This window comes from Manis javanica, chromosome 12 (genome assembly GCF_040802235.1).
Source record: "Manis javanica isolate MJ-LG chromosome 12, MJ_LKY, whole genome shotgun sequence".
Taxonomy (NCBI): Eukaryota; Metazoa; Chordata; class Mammalia; order Pholidota; family Manidae; genus Manis; species Manis javanica.
In genome coordinates this window covers 2,987,988-3,004,841 of record NC_133167.1, presented here as the reverse complement: position 1 = coordinate 3,004,841, position 16,854 = coordinate 2,987,988, and the positions used below count along the sequence as shown (strand labels likewise).

The 16,854-nt window shown below is 55.2% G+C and overlaps 1 protein-coding gene and 1 long non-coding RNA gene across 3 annotated transcripts; one reads left to right on the top strand and one right to left on the bottom strand.

The window, feature by feature from the left end:
• Window positions 1-1,408: 1,408 nt before the first annotated feature.
• Window positions 1,409-15,800, bottom strand: RAB17 (RAB17, member RAS oncogene family). 2 transcript variants are annotated; one of them, XM_017661857.3, is made up of 6 exons: window positions 15,676-15,800; window positions 10,328-10,487; window positions 5,995-6,146; window positions 4,887-5,012; window positions 2,269-2,362; window positions 1,409-2,042 (listed from the first exon to the last, which is right to left on the bottom strand). In XM_017661857.3, the coding sequence occupies exons 2-6, from the start codon at window positions 10,482-10,484 to the stop codon at window positions 1,930-1,932; spliced, it is 642 nt and encodes a 213-aa protein (XP_017517346.3). In that variant the 5' UTR covers window positions 10,485-10,487; window positions 15,676-15,800; the 3' UTR covers window positions 1,409-1,929. The 2 variants fall into 2 exon arrangements, with proteins under 2 accessions (XP_017517346.3, XP_017517345.3); XM_017661856.3 differs by lacking the exon at window positions 15,676-15,800 and adding an exon at window positions 13,702-13,945.
• A 96-nt stretch (window positions 15,801-15,896) lies between these two features.
• LOC118970832 (uncharacterized) lies at window positions 15,897-16,847 on the top strand. The gene is made up of 2 exons (XR_005058982.2): window positions 15,897-16,285; window positions 16,560-16,847. It is a non-coding gene; the product is annotated as an uncharacterized lncRNA (long non-coding RNA).
• Window positions 16,848-16,854: the final 7 nt, after the last annotated feature.

Sequence of the window (16,854 nt, the reverse complement as noted above, 5' to 3'; positions counted from 1 at the left end):
GTGGAACTGAGTTCGAGTGTACGTTTTAATAAATTCTAGCACGACACTAGCTGACCAGACAGGAGGGAAATGGGCATAGATGTACCGCATCCTACAAATACCATCCTTATTTCCCCTCATCAATCAACGCGTCCGAAATGCCCGAGAGCCTCTGTTTAGCAGAGCTAATATTCAGGACCTGCGACCGGAGCCGCCGTTTGCCTTACATGAGGCTGGAGCGCCATCTAGTGTCCGTGGGCAACCTCGGCCTCCCACCACCTCCATGGCAGGTCCCACCGGGTGGGGTGCAGGGCTCACCCCTGCTGCAGCCCTGGGGGAACAAAGAGCACGAAGACAGAGCCGGCTCGCCAGGGACTCACACTTCAGGCATTTCATCTATGAGGGAAGAACCACAGAAAAACCTGCAGCTTTACTCCAGATAGAAGCGGCACCGCACACAGCTAGGTTGTCAGGTTTTCCCAATGAAATTGTCTAAGAAAACAGTGTGAGTGAAAACCAAGGTGGTGGTTTTCTCAGAAACTATTGTTTCCTTTAGGTTTTCTCGACAATCATGGCATAACAAGCCTTGTGATACCTGCTTTTGTGCAGAAAGACCACAGGAGACATTTTTTTTAGAATAAGCATCAGGAAAGTCTGGATACGAGGGACACCTGGGCTGTCTCCAGCTCCCCCGGCAGAACCGATCGCCAGGCACCCAGCTCCCTGCGATTATGATGAGCCTGAGGCCCAGGCCTGATGGACAAGGGAGGGACCAGTGGGCAGACGCGGACGGGGCCGCGCCTTCTGCAGGAGCCAGGCAGAGGCGACCTCGCTGAGACTACGCCCGGCCTCCACGCCCTGGTCACCCCTGCAGGGGCTCCTCACCGCCTGAACCCCACCTGAGGCAGGGCTGGGGGGCCGGGGTGAGTTCCCATGCAGGGTGGATGAGACCAGGGAGTGAGCCTGCGGGGGCGGACTGAGGGAGCCTCCGGAAATGCGAGTCACGCTCACGGGAGTGCGGGGTCACCAGGGCCAGGCCTCCACATTTGTCCTTCTGCAGATCCTCCCAGATCGAACGAACGAAGCTGCACTTTGTAATTATAAGGATACCCATGCCTTATTATGCAAATCTCCAGACCTGCTTCTCACAGTCGCAGAGGCCAGGGCGGAAATCAGCACCACCCCCACACCCATAGCCACCTGTGACTCACCTTGCCACTGGGGCTTACTTCCCAGAATGGCCGTCTGGGCCTCTATGAGTGTAGGCAGCGGTAACCAGGCGAACACATGACCTGCCACCACCAGAGAGATGCCTGTGCCCGCTTTCGTCCCAGCCTGCCTCGTGGGTCCACCTTACTTACTCACCGTGAGCCCTCCTAGAAAATGTGCCATAACAAACGCCCGCCTTGCAAACTCACCAGAGACCAGATCATAGACAGTGGTTTAATTTGGGGAGAAAAATGCATAAACAGTACAATTTACACCAAAGTTAAAAGTCTGAGTCCTGGGCTGGTGCCCCGCCCACCCCAGCTGCCCTCTGGGCAGTGCCTCCGTCTGTGCCTGCTCCCTCCTCTCCCACCCAGAACCCGGGGAGCCCAGCACGCAGGTGCACCCCGCCGCCCAGGAGGAAGGTTTGTTCCTATCCGTGTCTTCCTCCGGCCCGTTTCACTTCTCTGCACCTGGTGGGGAGACAGCTGAGGGACAGCACCCCAGGCGCCCGGGCATCAGCTGGTGTCTGCGGAGGCGAGGCTGACACCGTCTGGGGGCCATTCCACACGGGCTGCTCTCCTGTAAATCCCGGCAGGCTTTGGGGGATGCTTATCCTAGGACACACCAGATTCCGGAAGCGCCAGGAGCCAGCGTCAATGATGAGTCAGAGTCAGTACCACCAGCAGCGCGGAGTGACAGGGGCACCCTCAGGGCCAGTGGGGCCCTCCTGGAGGGCACTCTCTAGCGGGCGCAGCACCTGGCCTGCTGGGCCGGCCCCTCCTTCAGAGCCAGCCGCTCATCTCCCTTCGGCGCCGGGCCGCCCTGTGCCTCCTCTCTCCGCAGCAGCTCCCGGGCTGTGAGGGACAGGAGCAGGTCATCTGGGGAGGGTCGACCCCGGCCTGGCCCAGCCCTGCTCTCTCAGCATGGGCTCTATCAGCAGAGCCCTAAAGCCCAGACGCCAGGGCTCCTGCCCACTGCCCAGTCCCTAGGGACATCCTGGTGGGCCCCAGGATGGGGCGAGAGGACCCCGTGAGGCAGAGCCGGGATGAGACCCCCACCCCTGGCTGGGCCCCCACTCACCCACAGTGCTGAAGACCTCGGTCACCTGGTGGTTCAGCCTGGCGGAGGCCTCCATGAACAGCAAGCGCTTGCTCTCTGCAAACTCCTTCCCTTCCTGAGGGAAAATCCCATTAGTCATAGAAAGGGGAGCTCCCCAAGAACACTTAGTAGCCACCTGATGCTGAGACCCAAGACAGACAGACCCAGGCAACAGCTGCAGCCAGCGGAGAGCTGCTTCGGGGTGCTCCTGGCTGAGGGACATGCTGCGTGCCCAGCAGGGCCGTCCCACTATCACTGTTCTGCAGCTGCCCCAGTACCCTCACCCTAAATGCAGTGGGAGGCGGGTGCTGCTGCAACCAGAGCAGCTGGGGGGCTGCACATCTGCCCCCAGGAGGGTCCCCCTTACCCAGATGTGAGAAGGAAAAATCTGCAGCAGCCCCCCCACTGGTTCCTGAGTGGAAAGGGAGCCTGGCCGAAGGACCCACTCTCTCAGATGGACAGCCAACTTTCGAAGGGCCTGAGCAGCACAGCTGACCGGCATAGCTGACCAGCAGGACCAGTCACAGGGTGGCAGCTTTGGGTGGGAGGGGAGGGCTGAGCTGCTCTGCAGGGGGGAGACCCATTGGAAACAGGGGAGGGCAGGGCCAAGAGGACCCTGAGGCTGGAGGGAGGCTGGGGCCTCAGGAAGAAAATACAGTGGAGGCAGTGGCCAGGTGATTCACACACAGAAGCTTCTAGAAGCGCCTAATTTTCTTAAGTTGTTTGCTGGGCTGGGCTACACTACCCGGGGTGCACTCCTCCAAACATGCAGAGAAAGTCTGCCTGGTCCACATGGCCTTTCCTGGCTCAGTTGTTGCCGGAATCAAGGAGCTGGTCACTGGTCTGGGTTGGGGTGATGGGGTGAGATTAAAACAGCCACAGAGGCAGACATGAGTGGGGTGGACAATTATGCAACACTGGGTATCGGAGTCAGGGAACCTTAAGACGCAGTTACCTGCAAGTCCCCAGGGGAGTTGCTGGCAGCCTGTCCTACATGAGATATGGACGTTATTACTTGTACTTTAAAGGACAGGTGACATGGCATAGCTGGAAGTCTTGGTGACTTCAGGTAGTGTATATTGACCACATGAACGAAACCCATATGTCCCACTAGCTGGTGGGCTCCAGGTAGGGTCACTTTAATGGTTTGTCCTCAGGTCCAGGGAGCATCTAGTCCTAAATGGCAGGCCCCCAGAACTCCCCCTGCCAGTTTGTCCTTGAGGGCACCCAGGATGGAGTCCACGGTCGTCTCACCCCAGTAGAAGGAGCATATCCAGTGCATTGAACTTGGCTTGTAAATTCATTCTCTCATACCAGGAATCAGGCTCCTTGGGGAAATGACTGACTCCAGAGCTGGGGTAGAGAAAGGCTGAGATGAGCCTGCAACAACGTGGTGAGCCACAGAGTAAGGAAATGAGAGGGCCCGGCGGGGGACGAGGGGGAGCACCAGAGCCAGCCTGGAGGAGCTCCCCCAGTGGCCAGATCTGGGAGCAGATTTTCCTGAACCAGGAAAAGGGGGAAACCGGTAAGATCTGAACAAGCTCTGTAAAGTAGCTAACAGTCCTGTATGAATGTTCATTTCTGGACTTGATCACCGTCCCGCGCTTGCATAACACGTTACCATTTGCCAGAGACGGAGGAAGCGTGTATGGGAACTCTATGTACTATTTTTGCAACATATTTTATACTTCTGAAATCATTTTAAAATGAAAAGCCAAAAAATGAATTTAAAAAATGCACTGCTTGTGAGTCAGCCTCCCTGCCTTCCCCTGGGCACCTGGCAGCTCACAGTGCCGGAAGCCCGTGTCTGTGGCACTTTGCTCTCCAGACCACTGAGGCCCAGCTGTGCATTGTGGGAGTTCAGAATGAAGAAGAGGCCAGGGGGTGACCTGGGGCCTGGGGGACTTGGCCCCGGAAGGGGGTGCTGGGAAAGCTGACAGAGGCTGATGCTGCCCCAGGCCCCTCACACCCCAGCGCCTGGACTGCCTGCCTTCTGGTGGGCTCTCCACCTACGCACACCTATACACACGTCTACACACACCTGTACATACACACCACCTACACACACACACACACACACACCCCACTAGCACCACGCTTCCCACTGGGTTCTCATAGCACGTCGCCCAATCACAGCAGCATTATTCTGCCATTGGTCATTTTATAGAAATACGACTTTTTTATTTTCTATCCTTGGTCAGTTTCTAGCAGAGATTTGGGTTTATTTGTTTGTCCCTTCTTTCATAATTTTTTTAACACAAAGGAAAAGATCTGAAAACCCACATTACTCATAGCACGATGGTGGGTGGGGAGGGTTGGGGTTCCCCCTGACCCACGTAACCTGGCCAGGGGCCCCACATGGCCCCAGGCTGGACTCTGCCAGCTCTCGGGGCGGCTGATTTGAGTGGGACTCACAGCACTCCCACACCTGGGGACTGACCACCTCTAGGTCTGACCTTTCCAGGAAAGACCAGAAATCTTTGCCCAAAAAGGAATTTTAAGTGGGAATCATGTGTGAATGTTTAAGAATATGCATGCAAGTGTGGTGTGTGACACATGCATGTGTTGGGGGCCACGGAATGGCCCTGTCTCAGGCCCACCTGGAAGGTGACCTGCCGCTCCTCGTCGAGGTCCGTCTTGTTGCCCACAAGCATCACCACGGCATCTCCGGGGGGGATCTCCCTCTCCAGGTCCCTCAGCCACTGCTGAGCCTTGCAGAAGGAATCCTAAAAAGGGGAAAAATTGAAGTGGTCTTCATCAGCTGTCTGGGGAAGGAAAAGCAGGTGCGGACGGCCACATTGCGTATTGTGGCACAGGCCCCAACTACCACGTGACAGACCCTGCAGCTGTGCCGCCCCCAGAGGGGGGTCTTCTCCAGCTCCCGTGGTCTGGGCCGCACGGTCACTCCATCCCCACCCTGCCGGACCCAGGAGGCTAGAGGCTGTCGGGGGTTCCCAGTCAGACCTGGGGTTCCCGAGGTCCCCCAGCCCTGGTGCCCTCAAGGACCACACTGGGCAGGAGAGTTTGCGGGAGTGGCTATCCCCCAACCTCTGTTCCCAACTGCAGCACCCAAAGTCCAGGTAATAGGGGCTCCCACCCTGGGCCCCCAGGAGCCCTCTCCGCTCGCCTCCTGAATTCCTCCACACACAGCTCTCTAATACATGCTTCCCTTCCTGCTCGCATGCCCACCGCCACCTCCCCGCCCACCCCACCCCGACAGGGCTAATCCCTGCTTCTGCCTCCGCATCTCAGCTACAATCCTCCTGCAGGAAGCCCCCCGGCACGCTGGGCGGGGTTTGGTGCCTCCCTCCCAGCTCCCACTCTTCCCTTCTGCTCTCAGGATCTGCTCACTTGCACTAGGGTCTGCCCAGTGGTACTCTGTGTAGGGCATGTGTAGCCAGAGGCTGTACCCTATTTCTGTAACAGCCCCCTCCCCAACTCAGTGGGCACTCAAGGAATCTGTGCAGGGTACCCTGAGAGGACCACAGAGGGGCACAAACCCAACTCTGCAGAAGGAGGAAGGGTTGTCAGGGAGGGCTTCCTGGAGGAGGTGACCAACTTTCACTGACTGTGTTCTCTGTCTGCTACATGAAGCACCAGCACAGGCCAGTGACATAGTGCCCTCAGAAGGGAGTGTCCCTGTGCCCCAAGAACAGAAAGCAGATGCCTTGTGAAGGATGGTGGGGACCCCCCCAGGCTGAGCCTCACCCTTCTGGTGATGTCATACACTAGAAGTGCAGCATTGGCCCCCCTGAAGTAGAGGTGGCAGACGCTGTGGTACTTCTCTTGGCCAGCCGTGTCCCAGATCTCAAACTTCAGAGACACGGCACCCAGGTTCACCAGCTTTGTGAAGAATGCACCTGGAACGGAAGCCCAGAGGGAACCTCACTGACCATGACAGGCAGTCACAGGGAGGCCAGGGCTCTGGGTGGGCCAGCCCCAGCCCTGGCTCTGCTCTGCACACCGGTCAGGGACAGACAGCCATGCGCTTCCCATCGCATAGTCAGGAGGCCGAGCAAGGCCGTCTCCTGGATGATGGTGGTTTCCGTGGAAAGCAAAGCGTTTCCGTACTTTGCTGCAGACCCTTCGTGGATCCCACAGAGGCTGTGGGAAGACAAACTCCCAGGGCCCTAACTCAAAATCCTCTGGACTGCATGTGACACGGGGTCCGACACGTCCCTGTGGGCTTCCAGAGATGCAGCTGGGAGCCCCGAGGACCCTCCGCATCCTGCCGCAGGGGCCACTCAGCAGCCAGGCCACCGTGCCAGGGGCCGCTCGCCACCATGCCAGCTCCTCTCTGAATCCTTCCTGGCCGCCTCCTCACCTCTCGCTGCCAACCTCCCTCTCACCATCCCCTCTTCTTGGGACCCTTCCTCTGCCCTCCCACACGTCACAGGGGTCTCTGAGCACCAGCCTCTGGGGCCTCTTCCTGAGGGCGTCCATGACAGCTCTCTGTGCTCCCCACACACCCAGCAGCACAGGTGGCCTTCCGTGTTCTTGTCTGCTGCCCCAGGGGACAATGAGCACCTGGAGGCAGGGACTTTCATTCAGTAATGTCCCTGCCTAACAATTACCCACAATGAAAGACCTACCCCACACGCTTTCATCTGACATACTGAGCAATCCCCCTCCCACTGGAAGATTTGTTTCCCCGTAGCTTTACTTTCCAAAGTGATGTGATTTTGAAGTCGTTATTTAGTAGCACCCAGATGTTCTGCCCCATGGTGTCTGACCTACGTCATACAGACCCAGACCAGGGACGGCGGGGGTCGGGGGTGGCCTCCAGTCAAAGCCGCTGCCCTGCCCAGACCCTAGGCTGGGTATGGAGCCTGCTGGGAAATTCTGGCAAACATAGCCATATGTCTGAAATTAACGCTCGCTTTCCCTGCAAGGCCAGTGTTAGTGCCCTGGGGCTGCCCTAATAAAGGGCCACAAACTGAGGGGAGGGAGGGGCCTAAATCAAGGCGTCTGGAGGCTGGAGGTCCCAAATCAAGGTGTCCCCACAGCTGGTTCCTTCCAGAAGCTCTGGGAGAACCTGTTCTGAGCCTCCCTCCCAACTCCTGGTGGCTGCCGTCACCCACCGGTGCTCCTGGGCTTGGAGATACATCACCTGTCTCTGCCTCCATCTTCACACAGCCTCCCCCTGTGTCTCTGGGTCCCCTCCTGTCTTTATTAGGGACACGGACTGCTGCCTTCAGGGCCCACCCACAGTCCGGAATGACCTCATCTCAATACCCTTACTTAATCACGCCTGCAAAGACCCATTTTCCAAATAAGGCCACATTCACAGGCACTAGGATGTGGACATATCATTTGGGGACACAGTCCAACCCCTCTGAACTAGGGGTGAGTCTGGGCTGGGATTTCACTGCAGGCTGGGTGAGGGCAGGACTATCCCTCACCAGAATCTAGTCTGAGTAGCTCCTGAACGAAGTCACCAACCCCATTCCTCTGCGTGCCACTCCTGCATTCTCCTGCGTGTTGGTGAACCTGAAGCCAGGTCAACGTCTTGGGTGTTATGGACTGGATGTGTGCTTCCAACGTTCACGTGCTCAAGCCCTGCCCCTTGGTGTGATGGCTTTAGGAGCTGGGGCCTTTGGGAGGGAATAGGGTTGGATGAGGTCAGGAGGGTGGGGCCCCAGATGGAATTAGTGTCGTTATAAGAAGAGACAGAAAGCTTGAGCTCCCTCTCTCCTTCCATGCGAGCACAAAGATGAGGTCATGTGAGCACAAAGAATGACAGCCACCCACAGGTAAGGAAGAGGCCTCAGGGTGAAAGGTGCCTGGCTGGCACCTCAGTCTCAGACTTCTAGCTTCCTGATCTGTGAGAATAGACCTCTGTTGTCTGTTGTCTGTTGTCCAAGTCCCGTCCATGGTGACTTGTGATGGCACCGGAGCGACTGGGACACTAGGCCAAATGCAGCTGCAGTCGATCTCGACAGCAGGACTGATAGCTCCCAGCATACGGTCAGGGCTGAGCAGGGAGAAGCCACCTAACGCAGCAGGTGCCCCATTAGGACTGAGGCCCTGAGGGTGAAGGCCATGTGCAGGCCTGGCACAGAGGTCCATCAGCTGAACCAACCTCACCAACCTGCTCAAACCTTCCAAACTTCAGTTCCTCTTCTTTATCAGAAGCCAAAAGTGCCTCTCCCAGGGCAGCCGCCAAGCCCGTGAGAAGAGACGGGCGGTACAGGGTCGGACTCGGCGCCCCTTCCTCGGCCGCCCTCTCCACTCTCCCGGACTCGCTGGCTAGGCACACAGGCCCTGTGCCCACACCCTTTGTCTGTTCTCCATCTTGTCGGATCGTACTTCTGAATTTCATTTTGATTGTGTCCTAGAAGTCGCCGCTGCCAGGTAGTACATGGGCGTAAACAGGTTTGCCCCTGCCCTTAGCGATCTCTGCTGACATTTTCCTTTTCCACTTTGAAAATGAGAGCCAGAGGCTGAGTTTAAATCAAGGTAAAATCCCAACAAATTTCCCGAGAGTGCAGGGTTTGCAGTCCAGGCAATGAGGAGGCCCCGTGTGGATGCTTGCAGATCGCAGAACCTTGTCTTCCCCAGGGAGGCACGGGGCCCCCAGGGAGGTCCTGGGCTGGTGTCAGAAGCAGCCGCCCACCCAGCCCTGTGGGCTCCCCGGCTCCAGCCTGGCAAAGAGCCTGCATTTATTGTCTGCCTCGTTCCGATACCCACTGGCCACTTTCTCTGCATCTTCACAGCTCAAGTCAAAAGTGATTAAAAAACAAAATTCCAAGAAATCCAGGCTAACTTTGTGATTTTGCCAATGATATTGGCAATGAGGGTTTTTTTAGGGGGGAGAGAGGGGAACAAGGACGAGGACATTTTCACGTTTTAGAGTAACATTGGCATTTTTATTGGGCCTCAGACTGACTAAACCGGGGCACCTGGCCGCTGTTTCACTTCGTGGCCCCATCAAGGGGCTAGACTTGCCCACAGAGCAGGCCTCCCTCTCCCTCGGGTCCCCCGCAGACCTGAGCGCTGTGCCCTGGTGACGGGACCCTTCCCGCCCCTGCTCCTCCGCTCCGCCCTCACTAGGGGCGCCGGAAGTGAGGGACTTCCACTCGGTGAAGTGCAGCCCCCGACTGAGCCGGGAACGGACTGGGCGCTGCCCTCCAGCTGGCATTTTCCTGCCCCCAGCTAAAAAGTGTCTCTACTAAATGTTAACGTAATGAAAGTGATTTTGCATTTCTACCTTTTAGTCTTAATAAACAGCTGATTCTGCTCATTTAAGCCTTCTGGGGAGCATGTGTCTTTGTAAGCTACATGCTGAGGACCGGGTGAAGGTACATGAAGTGGGTTACTTCCCAGAGGCCACTGAGGCTTCAGCAAATTTAATTTAGCAGGAAAGCAGGATTGTAGCAAAGTTGAACCATGTTTGGTGCCTTTCTCTCCCCACACGAGGCCCCAGAGGTCCAGGATTCACCAGGGCTTCCATGAGCAAGCACACACACAGGCACCGGCTGCCACCCCCACCTCCACCCCACGGAAAGACATCACTAAGTGCAGCACAGAGAAATGAGCTGAAATTCCCCCTACTGCGGCCATTGGGATTCCAGGGTGAGGGGTCTGTGGGAGCTCTCGATGGTCCGGCCCACCCCACCCAACCCCAACCCCTAGCCACAGCGGTCACTCCTGAGAGCTGCCCACCTCCCCTGCTGGGCCCTCCCTGGTGCCACACCAGCAGTCAAGGCTTTTCTGGTCTCTGCCCAGCAGCCAGTCCCCAAAACGCTGCACTCCTTTGGGATTCCCACTCTGGCTCGGCTTGGGGGACACAATCGTCTGTCACAATTACAGCTCCTGAATCCCTGCAGACCCGCTGAGCTGAAATCTCACCTGTTCTGGATTCCACGGGTGCCTGACCAAGATCCCTCATCCCCTCCCTGCACCTGCTGCGCACAGCCCAAGGCTCCTAGAGAGTGTGGGAAATTCCCTGTCCCCATGTCCCCATGTGCCCCTGCAGGGCCCATCAGCCCTGGCCTGTCCACTAGGAGACCAACAGAGGTCACTCTGTCCCATCACTTACATCCCACAGTAGGCAGGATATTCCTGAAGTCATTCTTCACGAACCGAAGAGCCAAGCTAGACTTGCCCACAGAGCCGCTTCCCAGGAGGACCAGCTTGAACACACGGGGCTGGCCGGGGATGGCACCAGAGCAGGGGGCCCCAACTGCCTGCGCCATGCCCTGCAAAGAGACACAGTGTTTGAAGGAGGTTAACGTCTGACACCAAAGAACCTCCGTGAGTTCACCCCTGGGCTTCCCTGGTCAGACGCAGACAGCAATGCACAGAACAGAGCTCCAGGTCCGAGGCTGCCTGGGTTCATGCCCCTGTTCCACTGACGCAGGATGTGGGTGACTCGGGTGGGAGCAGCGTCTCAGCTGAGAACTGGTTGGGGGCACACTGTAGATCGAAACAGCTGCCCAGCCCTGCCAGCTCCTACTAGGGTGCCCTACCACAGACCCAACCCAGAGAGGGTCCTAGGAGCAGCCGTTCCCTCCAGAAACCCACCCATGGTGCAGGAATTCAAATAAGTTTGAAAAAGACAGATGCACCCCTATGTTTATCGCTGCACTATTTACAATAGCCAAGAAATGGAAGCAACCTAAGTGTCCATCGGTAGATGAATGGATAAAGAAGATGTGGTACATATATACAATGGAGTATTATTCAGCCATAAGAAGAAAACAAATCCTACTATTTGTAACAACATGGATGGAGCTAGAGGGTATTATGCTCAGTGAAATAAGCCAGGTGGAGAAAGACAAGTATCAAATGATTTCACTCATATGTGGAGTATAAGAACAGAGAAAAAACTGAAGGAACAAAACAGCAGCAGAATCACAGAACCCGAGAATGGACTAACAGTTACCAAAGGGAAAGGGACTGGGAAGGATGGGTGGGAAGGGAGGGATAAGGGCGGGGAAGAAGAAAGAGGGCATTACGATTAACATGTATAGTGTGTGGGGGGCACAGGGAGGGCTGTGCAACACAGAGAAGACAAGTAGTGATTCTATAGCGTCTCACTACACTGATGGACAGTGACTGTGAATGGGTATGTGGGGGGGACTTGGTGAAAGGGGGAGCCTAGTAAACATAATGTACTTCATGTAATTGTAGATTAATGATACCAAAATAAAAAAAATTTTTAAAAAAGAATTCAAATCAATTTCTTCCACAGATTCCTGACCCATTGGTAGAAAAATCAAACTCAAATCCAAAGTAAAATAAACAACTAGGAAAGCATCTGAAAAGTCAGCTGTTTCTCCAGAAATAAAATATGTGGTCTGGAGATTCAATTCCACAGGTCAAATGGCAAATCAAACCCAAAATTCTGAATGGAGGCACCAGGAAACATGACAAAAAGATGTGCCCATGTTCGGGTCCTACCAGAGGTCACCCACGAACTCCACAGTCACAGAAACTGGGGGTTTTGCCTCCCCTAAAGCTGCTGGATCTGCTCGCTGCCGTCTCTCCAAGCTGATGGTAAACTTCTGTCCTTCACAGTGTCGCCCGTGGCCCCCGGATCATGTGTCCGGCTCCCATCAATAACAGTTAATAAAATGGAAGCCTCTGCGATCACAGGGCCTACAGCTCGCGGTCCCTCTTCTTGAATGGAATAACCCCGTACGCCGTAGAATCATGTTGTGTTGACTCATCTCTTGCTGGGCTGTGACCTCCCCTGAGAGCAGGGGCTACGTGCATGGATCACACAGCAGGTGCTCAGTAAGTACCTCCTCGGCGCCCACAGGAATAGCTCCTCAGGAAGCCCCAGCTGGACAGTCATGCTGCGTCCACACACAGTTTCCAAGCTTTTCATGCCAGCCCAAGAGATTACTTGTTTCTTGCTGGAAGTACTTAAGGATCCTGCTTAGAAGCAGATATCCCACGGATTTTGTACCATGATTTCATTTAGAAAGTTCAAACACCTCACAACAATGCATTTGAAAATTGAAATATGAATAAAACTCTTGTTAAGTCAAAAAAAATCTTTAGCCCCAAAGCATGTCTGAATTAACCAAAATAGGGGGAATATGAATGAATATAGCATTACTGTGACACCATATACCAGCATCTTATTCTTCTGGCAATAATACCAAAGAGAAATAATGTCCGCTTAAAAATATTATTTTACCATCAGTATAAACGCATAATTGTCAATGTGAAAAAAATTATATTATCCATAATTCTACACGTTAATACAACCAGGAATGGTATTTTGCCTACTTTCTTCTAGTTTTTCCTGTAAATGTTAAAAACAAACCAAAGCCCATCACTTTAACTTAAAATTTTATGTATCCTACCTTTATATAAAAACAACATATACCAAAGGCAGTTTTCCACATTGCTGTATTTATTATATATGTATTCAACCTATACAGTCAACAGATATATGTTGAATGGCCATTTAACAGTCAGACAACTATTCCAATTTGCTGAACCATTTCCCTACTCCTGGATTTTTTTCTTGGTTTTAATTTCTTTCTCTGTAATAAATAAGACTGCAGTAAGCTTTCTCATGTATAATTTAGTGTAATAGCATGTTGTAAGCTTCCCATAATCAGAGGCTGGAGCCCTCTGTTTAGAGAGAAAATTGAAAATGTGACTCCTGACCTGGCCTCTCAAATTCAATCAAGATGGGGCTATTGAAGTTTTACTAAATACACAAATTTTCCCAAGAATGCAATATTCATGACCGGGCTTAATAGAGACCCCTCTCTACCCTCTTGATTCAGGGCTTTTCATTTCCCACAAGCTCCTGTCCCTTCCACTAAGACAAAAAAATGATTGCAATCCAAACGAGTGCTTTGTTGGGGGCATGGGAGTGGGCATCCCAGGGAAGGGTCTCGTCACTTAGCACAAAGAACCCCAAGATCACTGGGTAGTTGTTCATCCCCATGCCAATCTGTATTAAGTGAGCATCTGGACCCATTTGAAATGGATTCCTTAAAGGCTTCTGTTCATTATCCGGTTTACATTCAAGGCCTTTAACTAGCGTTTTCCCAAAGGCCACTATTTAAGCAGGAATCTCCTTCCGGAGAAACGGACCTGGCAAGTAATCAGGGATCCCAGCCAAGGCGCTCTGGCGCCCAGTAGGACAAACTCCTCACCCTCACTTTGCCCTTTTGATTATGCGCACACAGACACACGCGTAGACACACACAGAGACGCTCACACACAGACACAAACACATGGATACACACAGACACACTTAGACAAACACACGCATACACACACAGACACGAACACACACAGATACACACAAACACACACAGACACTCAGAAACAAACACAGACTCTGAGATATAAACATGTGCACAAGAACAAACACACCCCGATGAAGGCGCACACTCGCACAGACATTCTGCTCAGGGCACAGAGGTTTAAGCAATGACTCACCTGTTCCGCAGGCAGTCTGACCACCTGCCACCCGGGTCCTGCAGGGCCCCTCCTCAGTCCCCTTCCTCCCTCCTGGCCTGAGGCAAGGTCTGCCTCCCTGCGCAGGTGGGGGCCCTACAGGGACTGGCGGAGGCCCTGCTCACGCAGAAGCAGCAGCCCCCGGCCAAGGCAGTGCCCAGCCCCCAGACTCCTGCTTCCTGGGAGGCTCCTGGGCAAGGTCCACCGCAGGCATGCAGTCACCTGGGGCAGGGGCAGGGCGGGAGGCTGGCCCACAGAGCAGCAGTGCCGCAGCACCTGAGCGCCAGCGGAAGTCACACGGTCCTTCCCCAGGGTTGCCCGCCTGCCGAGGTTCTCAGCTTTGTTATGGGTCGCATTTCAATGTCTCCCTCGGCTCCTTCCTCATTTCTGAATGGATATTTGTTGCACTTGAAACCAGCAGCCCAGGAGAGAAGGAAGCCATAACAGTTGGGGGCCAGTTCTCCCAGGGCCCTCTGCCTGGAGCCAGAGGCCAGCAGGAGCGGCTAGTCCTGGTCAGATGTCTGGAGCCCAGCAGGATGCCACCGGAGGCTGCATCCCCCAGTGCCCTCCTCCAGCTTTGTCACCCTCCATCCCAGCAGTGCCTGCACGGGAGCGGGGGTCCGGGAGCGCGACAGAGGGAAGGCACTCCCATCCCCCCTGTCGCTGGGAGATATCTCCCTGGTCCCCCCGCACCCTGTGGGGTGCTGGGGTCTTATGCTAGATGGCGTTCTGCGTAGGTTCCCTCAGGGACTCCCACACCCTTCAGTCCCAGGTTCTCTCTGCTTCACCCCCACCTCCCCTGGGGCAGGTGGATCCTTCCTCCGTGCCACCATCTCCTCTGGGGTGTGGCTGCCTCCCTGGATGGTGCCAGGGTCACTCCGTCACTGTGCAGACCCAGAACCCCTCTCCCATCTTGAATGGCGTCCCCATCCCCCACCCGCCCCAGGCCGGGGACCGCAGGTCTGAGTGACAGTGCGTGCTGCTCTGCCTGTGACCCCGAGGGTGGAGGGTCCAAGCATGAAACAGATGAACATGCTTTTCTCTTTTAACATGGGTGGGCTTCTCGTTATTAAGAAGCATCAACCTTTCTGCAGGTTGCGCAGCAGAAGGGCACAAAACGGGAGGGAGTTGTAAATACCATTTTATGGCAGGAAAGCAAAGAGACAAAGTAGTTAATAACCAGTCTTACATCCAAAATGGGAGTTTTCACCTGCGCAGTCAGAAAATAGGTTTGAAAGCCAGGTCCTGTCCACAGGAAAGATTTCTGGGGTCCATTAAGCTCCCATAGATTACGTTAAGGAGGGACCTAAATGGAGGGCAGAGGAAGGGACTGGGCGAAGAATGGGGACTCGGGGTCACATGCTCACAGCCACACATATGCCTTTCCCACCAGGTCTCAAGGGTGAGGAGGCTTGCAAAGACTGAGGAGATCTCCGAGGAGCCCGGGAGCCCCGAGGCCAGCACCTCCACATATGCCCGAGGGGAAGGTGGAAACCCCTAGAAAAGCCCTCATCCCGTCCCAAACGTCCCATACGTCCCCTACCCCACTGCCCCGAGGCCACTGGCCACACTCCTGGGTCACCAGCATCCACCTCGGAGAGGAGCAGACGCAGGAAAAAGGCGTCCAAGAGGCCAGGCGTTCCCCCGCCTCCTCACATCACTGCGGGAGAGCAAGCCACTGGATCGCGCTGAAGGTGAGCATCTCCGCCTCAGCTTTCCGGTAGAGGAGGGCTCGCGGAGAGGTTCTCGTTTATTAACACGAAATAAAACTCCACTAAGAATCCTGTGACTTGTGGCCCCAGAGAGCTCAGGGATGGACAGAGGAAAGAGCCCAAGAGTCATGGTGCTCAACACCACACCTCCGTCAGCCCCCGAGTGGGCAGAGCCTCTGGGCCTGTGCACTGATCAGCAGGCGTGTAACAAGCTGCCACAGACAGGCTCACAACACACACTCACTATTTCACAGTTTCTGTGGGTCAGGGGTCTGGGCACAGCTCACGGGGTCCTCCGCTCAGGGTCTCACAAGGCTGCTGTCAAGGCGCTGTCCTTCCCGGAGCCCGAGGTCCTCTCCGAGCTTGCCGTGGCTGTGGGCAGAGTTAGCTCCTTACTGCTGTGGGACTGAGGCTCCATTTCCCTGCTGGCGGCCAGATCTGCGCGCAGCTCCTAGAGGCCACCTGCTGTTCCTGTCACATGGCCCCTGACAGCCCTCTCACACGGGGCAGGTTGCTTTGTCAAGGCCAGCAGGAGAGTCTCTGATTCTAGACCCTCTTTCAAATGGCTCGCCTGATTAGGTCAGGCCCCCAGGCACAATGTCCCTTTGCATTAACTCAAAGTCAGCTGATGAGGGAGGGACCTTTGCTACATCTGCAAACCCCCTTCACCTTTGCCATCACACAGCCTCATCTCGGGAGTGACGTCTGTCAGATCTACATCCCTGGGCACACGCAAGGGGAGGGGATTATATCCGGTGCAGACACTAGGAGCCGAGAGTCTTGGGAACCACCTAGAATCCTGCTTACACCAATGTCTGAACCAAAGTGCACACACGGAAGCCACGCCCACCCAGGTGACGTAAAGCAAAAGCTGCCCCTCAGCACACTGCTGCTGGATGGCAGGGAACCCAGCTGACCCCAGACAACAGGACCTCTTCCCACCTTGCAAGGCCCAGAGGCACTGTGAAGGTCTAGAAGCCAGACAGCAGGGAGGGCCTGGGGGGGCTCCCACTTCTCTGGTCCGTAGGGTTACCTGCACAGCCCATAACCTGTAACAGGCAGGATCCTCCCGCTGGGGCCTCAGCAAGTCACTCCCCTTCTTGACACCTGTGTCTCCTCACCTCCAAGGTGAGGGCCTGGACCAGATGGCCCCAGACCCCCCTTTCACCTCTGGCCTCTACATTAAGACCTCACCACAAAGCTCCACTGTGAGAGAGCCCCGGGCACTCACGTTCCAGTTGGAGGCGTGTTCCCACGGGGACATGTGGAGTCAGGCCGAGGCTCCCACCAATGCTCTGCAGGAGGATGGAGCCTTAGAGCACGCCGCCCTGCTGCACAGACCCACAGGAGCCTGGGACTGTGCATACCGGGCTCATCATTGCCGGAAATCAGTGGAAATAAAATGTAAGCGATTTACTTACAT